This window comes from Drosophila innubila (assembly GCF_004354385.1).
Source record: "Drosophila innubila isolate TH190305 chromosome 3L unlocalized genomic scaffold, UK_Dinn_1.0 0_D_3L, whole genome shotgun sequence".
In the NCBI taxonomy this organism is placed as follows: domain Eukaryota; kingdom Metazoa; phylum Arthropoda; class Insecta; order Diptera; family Drosophilidae; genus Drosophila; species Drosophila innubila.
Genome location: NW_022995376.1, coordinates 25,496,666 through 25,509,375, shown reverse-complemented (window position 1 = coordinate 25,509,375; position 12,710 = coordinate 25,496,666). Strand labels below are relative to the sequence as shown.

Below are 12,710 nucleotides of genomic sequence, written 5' to 3'. Positions count from 1 at the left end.
ATTGTCAAATTGGGCGGAACGGCTTCCTTTTTAGCAAATCCAATTTTTTTATATCCGGGAAGAACATTGACATTATGTCGAAGTAAGGAGCCTCGTAAAGTGTAATATTTTTCCTTAGTCAATCCCAAGTCCATAAATAAAGCAAAAGCTTCGTCAACTGTATAACTTGTTGCCGCAGAATTGGGTGGCGTTGGAATGCTTTCCTTTATTCTGTTCAGCCGTAATGGACTTGCGATCTTCACTGCTTTTGTAATATCCGCTTTTGTCCTTTCCTGTACTTTCACATATTTTGGGGATAGCGCATCTGCCAAATGTTCCGTGGATATTGCTTCTGTAGCATTGTCTATCTTGCGTTTCCTTGTGTACGTCGAGCAGTCTTCGAAAGGCTTCCTTGGTCTTCCTCTGCCTTGGCTAGTAGATGGGCCCGTTTCTTCTCCTGCCACCTCAAGTTCCGTAAAGTCATTAAGCCAGTCCAAATACATTCTCTGAAACCTTTCTGCTGATCGTTGGGATCTTTGCCATTTTTTGTCCAAGTTCCGATAAAAGTTGGTAATTTTGCCTATTAACTCAGCTGAAAAATCGTTTAAGGATATCTTTAATTCATTCATTATAGCCATTTGGAATTGAGCTTTGTTTTTTGTGGCAACGAATATTTCGAAACATTTTGAATTATTTAAAGCCATGATTACACTTCACTTATAGTACTGACGAAAATTTTCTGAATTATATTTAAAAATACTGTTCAAGAAAAAAGCAGCTCCAGATAGGTAATGGCTCTTATGATGTCAAAAATAAACTGTCTAACAACATTGACTGCATTTCATTAAATAGTTTTTTTTTTTAATTAGGTAAAACATTTCATTAAACAGGTACATACTTCCTTTTTAATTAGGTAAAAAACAACACCTAGTTTACCCAATATTGCCTTTGAATCATTAAATAGGTATTTCCTTTTTGACTAGGTAAAAACTAAAACCCTATTGAAAAAGAATAGGCAGTGATTTCCATTCGTATTGCATCAGAACGGATAAAAGTTCGTATAAGTTTCCTCCACTATTGGTTTTACCTGCAATACATACCTGCTCAAAATTTCCCAAACATAATTTGCGCAATAACGGCTCTAAACAATTTTAAGACAGGTACAAGTTACAATAATGCTAATTCATTATATTCGCATCTATATTTTGTGCCTCTTATTCATTAACAGACAGGCATACCGAAAACGTATGTAATTGTACTGCGCTCTTCCTCTTCTATCACCATTTTTTTGCGAGGTTGCATCAGTTTTCGTCCTATAACTCTCCCAGACGCAGCTGGACGCATGAAAGACCGGGGTTATTTCGTTAGAGAATTGATTAACGAAGACTCCTGTGGTAGTGGGATTGAGTCCTTCGGAGTCCAATTTTTTTTCTATTCCATCAAAGTCAAAAAATAGCCTAATTTTAGTGCTTTTTTTAAACATCGCTGGAATGAAAGGTCAACAAGTGAAGAAAATTCTACGGCATTTAATTAAAATGAATGTACTTTTCAGATGAAACCAAAACATAAAGATCGGTCATATAACTTGTCATCAAATCAGTTTTAAAGTTTGCATTTTAGGAAAAAATCCACATTTGTGCGCGCACTGAAATAAGGGTCAACTTTGAGAGGCTGTCACGCCCACAATTTTTACCTGATTTCAAAAATCTTTTGGATTTGTAATCTCTCTAATTTCTCTATCGAATGCCTTTATTACTTTTTACAAACGCTTTCGTCAAAAAAATGATTTTTGCCACGCATATCGGCCGCCTGCCCCAGTGTGCGACGTTGAATTTTATACCTAAAATATATCAGAAGTTTTGATTCAGAACACCTAGTAATTAATACATACTGAATTAAGGAGAATTTGGTATTGGTCGCGTGCAAATTTCAATTTGCAATAACTTTGCAATAAATAAATACTGTGTTGAAAATTTCAAATTCGAAATTACATAAAATTAAGGTACACATTTTATGAAGTTCGTCACCCCACGGGGAGAGAAATTACAAAATTTAATTCTAAAAAATTAAAATATCAAAAAAAATTCTGCAAAAAATTACAAAATTCTAGCTTCAAAATTACGAAATTTGGGTGGAGAAATTTTTGTTGACAATTTTGACAATGTTTCCAAAATGGTTCACATTGCCAGATCGGTAAATTCTACAGATTGGCAGCCCTCAGACCAAGTGGCAGGGGAACAATAGCTGTTTGTGTTAAATTTGTTGTTGTAGGACTTTTGCATACTTTTACCAGAAATATTAATAGCAAAACTTAACAGAAAATATACTAAAATAGTCAGATTTCCAGCTAATAGCAATTTTAAAATTTACTAGCAATACGACTCTAAAAATAGCCAGAGCAAGCTATAAAATAGCTAAGTTGGCAACAGTTAATTTGGTCACATCGTGATCACAATCTGGAATGGCGCGCAATTAATAATGTTTTTAGTTTGGCATAAAATAAATTATTTTATCAAAATTATTAACTCTAAAAACTCTGCAAAAAATTTTGGAATTCTAGCTTTAAAATGATATCAAATTAAAATTTAAGACAATTTTTTAAATTGATCACAAATCCGTGAACCAAGGCCTGCCATCTTGTTTTTTGTTGCGACATGAATGTAAAACCAAGTTGGCCGTACCGCTACTACATCGTTGTTTTTAGTTGCAAGTGCATCTATAAAGTTCATAATACGTTGTTTGAGGAAGTCCATACGTTATAAACTAGCATTAACTAAGAAATAAATACATACTAATGTATGCACAAAGAACGTCAAAAGCGAAATGCAGATATGATATAAAATAAGCTGTATGTAGTTTGCTGTATTTATGTACGTACGTATGTATTCATACATATGTACATAATATGAATATGTATGGCAGTGTATGTAAGGCAGTGCGTTTTTTGTTTTTAAAGTGTGTGTGTGTGTGTGTGACACAAAGAGTAGGAAGTCGTCGAATTTTTAACCCATTTAATTGTGAATAACAAAACCAGCCGTGTTTTCAAAGTGTAGAAAAAATTGAAAATATAATAGATACATCAATTCTATGAAAGTATGTAGTTAATATGTTAATATTTATAGGCATTCCCATTTATATATAAAATTATATATATGTATGTATGTACAGAAGTACATCAACCACACAACGAAAAGAGCGACCAAAATGTACATTCATGCATTATTTTTCACCAGCAGCAGCTGCTTTGTTTTTGTTTTGAATGCAATTGTGCCCTTTCTGGCACACTCTTCTTCTCTTTAGGTAGAGCTCGCTCGACTTCTGTCTGCATTGAAACACGATGTTGTTCGGGCTGATGTTGCGTTGTGGATAGCCGAACCTGTATTATAAGCAGCAAATGCATTTTATACACATATGTGTGTAGGTATAAATGTTGAAATGCACGGTCATGTATGTATTCATGCGTACCTACATATGCATATGTATGTTACTGCAATTTACATTATGATTGGGGTATATTTTTCATCGTTGATTTTGATACATACACATTTATTCATATGTATGAATTTACATTTATGTAGCTCAATTGCTTTGGTATCTGTTAAATTTGTTATGTACAAACATATGTACGTTGTGTATTTAACAAATGAAATTATATTATTGATTTAATATATTGATAATTTGCAATGCAATGTCATTTTAATTGCTTGTTGATCAGAAATCAATTTTATTGACACAAAGGTTCAATATTACAATTAAATGAGTTGGGAAATATTTAAAAGACATTAAGATGTGAGACAATTACTTAAGAGAAGATTATTAATTTTCTTAAATTAAAAGTGAAATAATAAGTAGATTATTATTATCACCTGTAGCAAACTGCGTAGATAAAAACACATATACATATTCCATTATTTCTATATGTTATTAATTTTATTTAGTGTAGGTATCTATAATTATAGAAATTTATAATTATAATTACTGTTATTATCTGGCTTTACCGACACCGAATATTTTTTAAATTTAATTTACCAATCATAAGTATCAATCTATAATTTAATTATTTGTTAAAACATATTTTGCAGTGGTATATGTGTATCGGCAGTTTGGAGCTTATAGTTGTGGACAATCCCAAGATCCTGATCGTTAGATCATCCTGGAGGGCGTGTGATAGTAAGAAGTGTGAAGGCCAGTGGACAGTCGACAGTGAAGGAAGTGGCTGCTTGTTGCCGTGTGGTTCCTAAAAAGTACTCAAAATTGATAGAAAGAACAAGAAGGCTGCTGCAACTGGTGCCTCAGCCGGGGACCAGCCGCCGCGCAAAAAGGGACGTCGCTCAGGAGGATCAATTTCAGGATCAGTTTCTGTCGTAGATTCGAACGCAGCATCCACATCCAGAGCGGCGCAACAGATCAACTCGAGTGGCTCAAGTGCATCCGGAAACGGAAATTGCAAACCAAATTCAGACTCGCACAGACTGACACAGAACTCGTCCACGACGGACACACAAACACTTAACAGCAATAACAGAAGTATCAACGAGATTAGCAGCAACAGTAACAGAGATTCGGCTATGAATATGCAGAGTACAGCGGCGTTGTCATCCCCCTCCACAACCGGTGCCGCCGCGGGCTCCTCAGATGTCTCCGGTTCGGCTGTGGAGTTATCCACAGGCACGGATCATGTGAGCAACGAGGGCGCCGGCGCTGCAGCTGATGGATCGGCAGATGGAGAGGTTGCTCAACCATCTGGCGGCCATAGCAATAATACCACAAACGGACATGATGTCAAACACAATGGATTCGCAGCCAATAATAATGGCAGCTGTGCGGTTGATGGGGACAACAATCGCGAGATTAACAGCGGATACAGTGGCATTCACTTGGACAAGTCGAATCAGGAGATAATACGTTTGATTGGCCAATATCTGCACGACGTTGGCCTCGAGAAGTCAGTTAAAACTCTAATGGTCGAATCCAACTGTTACTTGGAGCATCCATCAGCTACCAAATTTCGAGAGCATGTGTTGGTTGGAGACTGGAACAAAGCGGATGCTGATCTCAAGGTGAGTGTCTTGTTTCTATAAAATACAAACCTAATAGACCTTGTGTCAGGGCTATATTAACTTTGTGCAAAAGTACGTAATTGTTGTGGACCCTACATGACATACATGACTCAGATTAGGTACATTCATTATTTTTTGGTATTTTTTTTTTTTTACTAAAAAATTTGTATTCTATTTAATGTTGTCTTTTGCAAGTATTAATCTTGAATTTCGAGTATTGAATAAAATGGTTTTGGTTCCAAAATATTGTATTTTAAAGGTTCGTAGCAACGAATTACGTCTTCTTGACTTTGTTTTAGTTTTGAAGCGAAGGCAAAAAAATTAAAATTTTTTTTTTTATTATTTCTTAGTCTATATTAATATTTAATGTTGAGTTGTGAAAAAAATATTAGCACAACCATGATATTTTCTTGGAGCTGCTATCTTTCCAAAAATTTATCTTTTAAATATTGACTAGTGTATTTCATATATAAAATTTAAAAACTTAACTTAAAAATGCCATAAATCTTTTATTTTAAATTTTTTAGGGAATTGAAAACCATTATGATTCGCATAACTGCTTTAAAAAAAAAAAAACAATTTTTCGAAGAGATTTGACTTTCCTTTGGTTAATTTGATCATTAAACTTAAAATAAATTCAGAATTGCCTATCTACTGGTTCGAGAAAGACTCTGTGGTGCAAAAAAGCTCAAGACCATAAAAAAATTATATTGGATGGAAAATCTTATTGAAAACTATAAAGAAATCGCTGAAAGACTTTCACGAAATCGATCCCTGACCCAACTATATTTTAGGATCCTTTCAAGGCTGGCAGTGAGCCATGGAAGGAACCTAATATAGCGGAAATAGTGTAAACAGTTGAAAACATAGCTAATCATTTTTTGCAGCGTATATAATAATAAACAAATATAATTTAGTAATGTGAAAATGTGAAAAAAAATCGAATTGAAATAAGATCTTATTTTTGGTAATAAGTATCTTATTCCCGATGGACCTTAAAGCACTATCGTATAATTAACTCCAAAGTTATTCAAGAATAATTTTTACAAAAAATAAAGTACAGGGGCTCTTACAGTTTATATACTTATATAATTTGAGCTTTGTTATTGATAAGTGCTATAAGTTCTTTGTTTTCTTTGTATTGATTTTTAGGATTTGGAGCCATTGATCGATAATGGGAAATCATCCACAATAACTGAAATGAAATTTATATTGCTAGAGCAAAAATATTTGGAGCATTTGGATGATGGAAATCCATTGGACGCACTACACGTGTTGCGCAACGAACTGACTCCACTGCAGCACAACATTTTGCGTGTGCATCAATTATCCTCATATATGATGTGTTCGACCAATCATGACCTCTACCAGCGGGCGAAGTGGGAGGGCAAGGGCATCACATCTCGTGCCCTTGTTATGGAACGCCTGCAGACTTTTATGCCGCCATCGGTGATGATGTCGCCACGACGCCTGCGCACTCTGCTCCAACAGGCTGTTGAACTGCAAAGCCAGAACTGCCCTTGTCACGATATGGCCTGGGAGACTAATTTGCAGACAGTATCTTTGCTGACAGATCACTGCTGCACCACGGATGGCTTTCCCATGCAGACAATACAAGTGCTCACTGATCATTGCGATGAGGTTTGGTTCTGCAAGTTCTCCCCGGATGGCCTCAAGCTGGCCACGGGCAGCAAAGACTCCACTGTGATCATCTGGGATGTAGATCCATACAAGCTGACGCTTAAACATCGCCGTGTGCTCGATGGTCAGGCTCAACTAAATGTTAGCTTCGTTAGCTGGAGTCCAGACTCAAAGCTCATTCTAGTTGGTGGCACTGAGGACTCCCATGAGCTTTTCATCTGGAATGTCGACGATGGAAAGTTAGTTATAAAGTTCTCACAATCCCTGGAGGATAGCCTAGCATGCGGCACTTTTAGTCGCGATGGCAATCATTTCGTTTGCGGCGGTCAAAAGGGTCAGCTCTATCTGTGTGACCTGAACGGCACCCTAATTGACTCCTGGGAGGGAGTGCGCGTCAACAGCGTCGCCTTTCGGGCGGATAACAAAACCATTTTAGCAGCCGATAATCACTATCGCTTACGAGGGTGAGTATCGAGCCATCAAAACATCTTTTCCTTGCAAAATTTAGTTTTGCAATTTTAATTTCAGCTATAATTTCGATTCCCCACGCTCGGATTTTGATATACTGCGCGAGTCACATCCAATTATGACGTTCAGCATTAACTCTGCGGATCGTTTGGCCTTGTTGAATGTCTCCAATCAGGGTCTGCATCTCTGGGACATCGAGGACAAGTGTCTGTTGCGACGTTTTCAGGGAATCAGGCAGAGCAACTTTGCAATTCATTCTTGCTTTGGCGGCGTTAACGAGAGCTTCGTGGCTAGCGGCAGCGAAGACAAGGTTGTGTACATTTGGCATATTAAGCGAGAAGAGCCGCTGGCCAAGTTGGCCGGTCACACCAAGACGGTTAACTGCGTATCGTGGAATCCAGTGTATCCGTCCTTACTAGCCAGCGCTAGCGATGATGCCACCGTGCGTATTTGGGGACCGAAACCAACGGGCAGCAGTGCAACGACAGAGAGCGACGACTGTTCATCGAGCTCGTCATCGTCTTCGTGGAACATGACCTAAATCGGCAAACGCATACAGATACAGTTTTGTTTATGTGGTATATATGCATTATGGAGGATTGCACTCGGACTTTATATTGGAGTGAAATTCGGGTTCTTAGTCAAAAGCCATTTTCGATAGCTCAAAATGTGGATACCTTTTAACTGTAGAGTAAATGCAATAGTATATTTCTGCCAATACGTAGAGTTCAACATTTAAAGTTTCTAATTGTTAAGATATTCTTGTCCGTATATATGTATGTGCGATCCTCGAATGTGTAATTCTGCATAAATATTGACTCTAAATTAGTTCTAAGTAAACTCCCAATGTCGATCTAAATGTGGTGCGCCCGTCTCTGCAACCAGCATATATTTGTTGCAGCGATAGCGAAAACACTAGACTGCCATTACAATACGATGTGTATTGAGCAGCATGACTTACAATTAGCATTAAACTTATATAAGGTACATTGACATTGTCTCACACATAATCGGACACAAACGAACACAAGATACGCGAGTATGTATGGATTCTTGTTCAATACTTTTCAAACAATAGTATTTTTAAAAAACGTTCTTTATCATATGTATGTATATTTATTAACATGCCTATGTATTGTGAATTGGTTTTTAGTAATCTATATAATTTCAGAATGGGCCACCCTAATTTAAAACCTTTTGCCATTTTAATTATTTTATTTCGTTTTCGGGAATTCAATCGAAAATTAATCGTTCAATGTTCTTTCAGAATCAATCTGATACACAATGTTTTAACAAAACATTAAGCAAAAGGGCTTTTAATAATTTTAAATTCTTTATGAATTTAAAATAGACTTTTGGTTCGACATTTGCAGATAGCGGTTAACAAAGTTAAACTCAATTACTTACATGAAGAAACGGGCCTTAGTACGCCAATTTAATTTCATAATCAATACATGCAATAAACATAGCGCTATATACACAAGAGTATGTAATTAATATTTGGGCTTAATTGATTGGAAATAGGACGCTATCAAAGATGAACTTTTACCATTGATCAAAATAAATGATATTGCCGTCTTTTTCCAAATAAGTATTTTTTTCTTTTGCATATCAAATTATCTGTATGGTATGCAGGGAGCGGGAGGACCAAATTTTCAACTAATCGTTATTTATTAACCTACTTGGAGGATAAGCTGCAAATTAACTTTACTCCCATTTTCTTATTCTTCATTACATTTACTTTAAATTTTCCGCTTTGGATCTTGCATATGAAACACATTATACAGTCGAACTTTAGTAACTTGAATCACCATTATCAAAAAAAAAAAGTTCGACTTACGGAGACTTCGAGTTATAGTTTTTTTTTAAGTTTGTTAATATAAACTACAAGTTCGATCATGTTAAGTGGTGGCCTTAAAATTTTTTTTTTGTAGGGCTCACAAGTTTACTTAATAAATAAAAAATCTAATCGTTAAAGTTCAACAAAAAATAAAAAATTAGATACTAAAATTCATACACTTCAAATACTTTATCCATTAAATTTTCTTTTATTCTCCAAGCTAAGTAGAACTTTAAATATCGGAAATTAGGGTCTGATAATTATTTTTTTTGTTATTCTCTAAAAAAAAAAGGTGTTCTAGTTTTTTTAAGGCCCTGAAGTGATCGACACTTGTAAAGTTATTGGTTTGCAAATAAACAGTCAACGTTTTAAAGGCGTTTTCCACATCGCTCAGGGAGGGCTGACAAATATTATCCTCTACCAAGCCTTCGTCATTGCTTTCCGCTTCGCTTAAAATAGTTTCCACCAAATGGGAGCTATAGTTTTCAGCAATGTCGTCATCTGTAGGAAACCCGGCCTTGCAAACCTGATGACTAACATTATGCCTAAAATGAAATGTTGAAATGTTTGTCCACAATTTTATCAGTTAAACTCTTTGCTAATTACCTCTGCTTCCATTTATCAAGCCAACCTGTGCTTGCCTTGAAGTTATCATCACCAGATCGCTTTGCAAACTCCATTGCTTTCTCCTTTAATATCCCATTAGATATGGTCATGTTTTGACCTCTGGCTGTTGTAAACCAGTCGAGGACTGCTTTGTCGATTCTATCAAAAGCTGGTTTTTTCGATCTCTTGCTACTTCCAGAAGAAGTTCCCGATTCCATTGATGTCACAATTAATTCCCTTTTTTTTAATATAGTGGAAACCGTACTCGATGGAATGCCATATTTCTCAGCCACTTCCTTATTTTTTGATCCACTTTCAATATCCTTAATAAGCTTGAATTTGTCTTCAAGTGATAAACATTTTAATGCGCGTTTTGGTCCCATGGCTAAAAATGTTGCCCTGATGCTTTCCACAAAGATTGTTAAGCGCGACTGACAAAGAATATTTTTGTTTGAGTTATGGATAATTCGACTTACGGAAGCAGAATTGTTTGTAATTTGCTCAGTAACGCTATTGCCACACAATTTTGATCGAGTTATAAAAATTCGAATTAGGGAAGTTCGACTGTAATTGTCGATAGCTAAAACAGCTGTTTGAGCTGCGGTCTCATAAATGATTGACATTGTTTAACCAAAATACAAAGACGTAGAAAAACAACAACTACATGCGAAGTGACTTAGAATATTAACTGCAAATGAACGAAATTCCAGCTTTAATTTGGTAATTTAGTTAAGGATGCATTACATTTATTTGAAATTCCCCGCGTTTTGGTCTTTGCATAATGAGAATACTCGATACCTATCGATATATTTAAAAGACATTACGATTGTCGATAGCTTAATCAGCTGTTTGAGCTATGGTCTCGCAAATATTTGACACTGAACTGTAAAAATACAAACTGTAAAATACAAAATAACAATTTTCAATATTTTAAACAAATGGCTGCCATAGGAGATGGTAAAATAAGTCTGCGCAAATTAGACTATCCAATGTGCGCAGTAGAGGCACTTTCCCGATTAGGTTGGTTTCCACTTAACATTTTGATACGCTGTTACAGATGTGTAGGTGAAATGTTTCTGTTTCTGTTGTTTCAGAGGGTCTCATTGCGAGCAGAAATAAACAAAACTTGGCAATGCAGATCATTTCCGAGTTCATTTTCTTGGAGCGCTGCAAGGATGGAGACGTGCGCAAGATGCAAACGCTTGGCATAAGCCAAATGAATATATATCAGGAGTTTCAGTTGATTCTGGCGCTCATTGAGTACTTTTCGAGACCAGGACGGGATGCAACACGGAATGCAATATTTTTATCTTTATTTGGTAGCCACTTGACGCCACAGCGATCCCGACTGTTATCTAGACTTATCAGCACAGCGGTTTCGGGCTCAGTGGCTCCGCTGCTCTCCTCGGCGGGAACATGGATGCAACAAGTTGGCTGCAAATCACCACCGAGCTTAGAAGTGGCCCAGAGCATTGTGAGCGATTTCATATCGTTTTCGCGCAAAACTCCGGATCAATTAAAGCAACTACCAATGGTGGGACCACACTTTGCAGCCAACTTTATGGTTGCCGTGGCCGATCTTTACCTAAACGATAAGCGTGGAGGTGTTTTGACGCCCCCGCCCGACGCACTCCTGGATGCCATAACAGAGTGGACGACTGAGAATCCGATGCTGTGCCAGGCTCCTCAGCAACCTCTTGTATTACCCGCTGGCGCCATTGCAATGCCGTTTGCAACCCCTCTGGCAGGATTATTGCGTTGGGTTGTGCTTGCCCCGTTGGTCTCAAATCGGCAGGCATACAGTAACTTGCACTTGTCATTATTGCACACCTTGATGCAGTTGGTCAACAGTGGGGAGTCGACTCCTCTGCACGCCCAGGATCTGTTGCAAATTGTCACAAGTCTACAGAAATACTGCGCCCGTTTGACTGTGGCAAAAGTAGCTCCCGAAGAAGACACTGCATATCTTAAATGCATGGAACGCTTTGCCCAAGCCGTCCAAATAGCGCTGGCCTCCAATTGCATAACCAATCAAATTCAGTTACTTTGCGTCCTGGAGACTCTGCCGCCACACACACTTATGAAAATTGTGCTTTCAACGCATAGGAAGCTATGATTAAACATAATAACAATTAATTTATAAGTAAGAAGAGTAAAATTCATATATACATTGAGTTAGTTTGTTATATAGGCATGTACAAATTTTAATTGAACAATATTCGCTGAAATATCTTGATTATTTGAAATAAAAACAATCACACATCCAAATAATGTATGTAATATAATCCTTTAAAAATGTTAAAGCTATTCTATACATGATTCTATTAATATTATGTAAATAGAAAGATAATTTGTGGACTTACACAGGGCATTCCAGAAATACGTACCAACCGAAAGCTAACCCGTACAATTTAAGTTGGGTTTCAGTTGGTTTACTTTTGTGGAGCACCCGTGATAATAACTAAAACATTTTTAAAAGATTTTCTTATAGACTGTTTCCGGATGCTAAGAAAGTTAAAAATTTAGATTTCATTTTGAACTTGACACTGATTTCTTTGGATTTTACATCAACGTTTCTTTAAATGTATCTTTGGATATAAAGTTGTTCTTACCCTTTTTTTTAACCCTGCCAGAGGGTATTATAATTTGTCACGGAACGGTTTACGTGTATATCAAACTACTGTCATATTAACGATAAGTCGACTATCAACATTTGGTGTAAGAAACATTTTTTTTTACAATATTACAAGACATAAATTTGGTTTATATTCCTGACCGAATTTGGTTTAAATCGGTTCCCTTTATGACAAACTGGCAGGGCCGAAGTTTACTATTCTTTCTACTCTTTTTTTAAGGTTTAATTAATTGCTTGACTATTCTTGATTATTAAATTATTTCTAAAATCAAAATACTTTTCATATAAAAATATTGATTGTGTAACACATATCAACAGTTAATAATAATTTCGATGAGTTTTGAAAAAAGTATTCATAAAGTATTTCCCTAAAAATTAAATCTGATATTATTATTTCCAAATTTGTTTTTAAATATATTATATTTTGTTCTAGATAAGTAATTATATCTATTTTTAATAAGATTTTAGGCCAAAATAAATA

General features: G+C 36.2%; 3 protein-coding genes across 4 annotated transcripts; 2 read left to right on the top strand and 1 right to left on the bottom strand.

Moving 5' to 3' along the window:
• The first annotated feature begins 2,647 nt into the window (after nucleotides 1–2,647).
• Nucleotides 2,648–8,736, top strand: LOC117786912 (WD repeat-containing protein 26 homolog). 2 transcript variants are annotated; one of them, XM_034625330.1, is made up of 4 exons: nucleotides 2,648–2,849; nucleotides 4,062–5,039; nucleotides 6,192–7,144; nucleotides 7,209–8,736. In XM_034625330.1, exons 2-4 carry the CDS (start codon nucleotides 4,548–4,550, stop codon nucleotides 7,687–7,689), a joined length of 1,926 nt encoding a protein of 641 aa, XP_034481221.1. In that variant the 5' UTR covers nucleotides 2,648–2,849; nucleotides 4,062–4,547; the 3' UTR covers nucleotides 7,690–8,736. The 2 variants fall into 2 exon arrangements, with proteins under 2 accessions (XP_034481221.1, XP_034481222.1); XM_034625331.1 differs by having other exon boundaries at nucleotides 2,648–2,853.
• Nucleotides 8,737–9,173: 437 nt separating this feature from the next.
• LOC117786913 (tigger transposable element-derived protein 6) lies at nucleotides 9,174–10,168 on the bottom strand. The gene is made up of 2 exons (XM_034625333.1): nucleotides 9,595–10,168; nucleotides 9,174–9,533 (listed from the first exon to the last, which is right to left on the bottom strand). Exons 1-2 carry the CDS (start codon nucleotides 9,975–9,977, stop codon nucleotides 9,221–9,223), a joined length of 696 nt encoding a protein of 231 aa, XP_034481224.1. The 5' UTR covers nucleotides 9,978–10,168; the 3' UTR covers nucleotides 9,174–9,220.
• Nucleotides 10,169–10,463: 295 nt separating this feature from the next.
• On the top strand, nucleotides 10,464–11,862 carry LOC117788793 (uncharacterized protein C7orf26 homolog). The gene is made up of 2 exons (XM_034627661.1): nucleotides 10,464–10,614; nucleotides 10,689–11,862. Exons 1-2 carry the CDS (start codon nucleotides 10,533–10,535, stop codon nucleotides 11,708–11,710), a joined length of 1,104 nt encoding a protein of 367 aa, XP_034483552.1. The 5' UTR covers nucleotides 10,464–10,532; the 3' UTR covers nucleotides 11,711–11,862.
• The last annotated feature ends 848 nt before the right edge of the window (nucleotides 11,863–12,710 follow it).

Bases quoted from the DNA above. Each gene is read 5' to 3' on its own strand.
- LOC117786912 (XM_034625330.1), top strand. From the start codon at position 4,548: ATGAATATGCAGAGTACAGCGGCGTTGTCATCCCCCTCCACAACCGGT. The intron at 5,040-6,191 runs GTGAGTGTCTTG...ATTGATTTTTAG, and splicing joins AAGCGGATGCTGATCTCAAG to GATTTGGAGCCATTGATCGA. The intron at 7,145-7,208 runs GTGAGTATCGAG...TTTTAATTTCAG, and splicing joins AATCACTATCGCTTACGAGG to CTATAATTTCGATTCCCCAC.
- LOC117786913 (XM_034625333.1), bottom strand. From the start codon at position 9,977: ATGGGACCAAAACGCGCATTAAAATGTTTATCACTTGAAGACAAATTC. The intron at 9,534-9,594 runs GTAATTAGCAAA...ATTTCATTTTAG, and splicing joins CTTGATAAATGGAAGCAGAG to GCATAATGTTAGTCATCAGG.
- LOC117788793 (XM_034627661.1), top strand. From the start codon at position 10,533: ATGGCTGCCATAGGAGATGGTAAAATAAGTCTGCGCAAATTAGACTAT. The intron at 10,615-10,688 runs GTTGGTTTCCAC...CTGTTGTTTCAG, and splicing joins AGAGGCACTTTCCCGATTAG to AGGGTCTCATTGCGAGCAGA.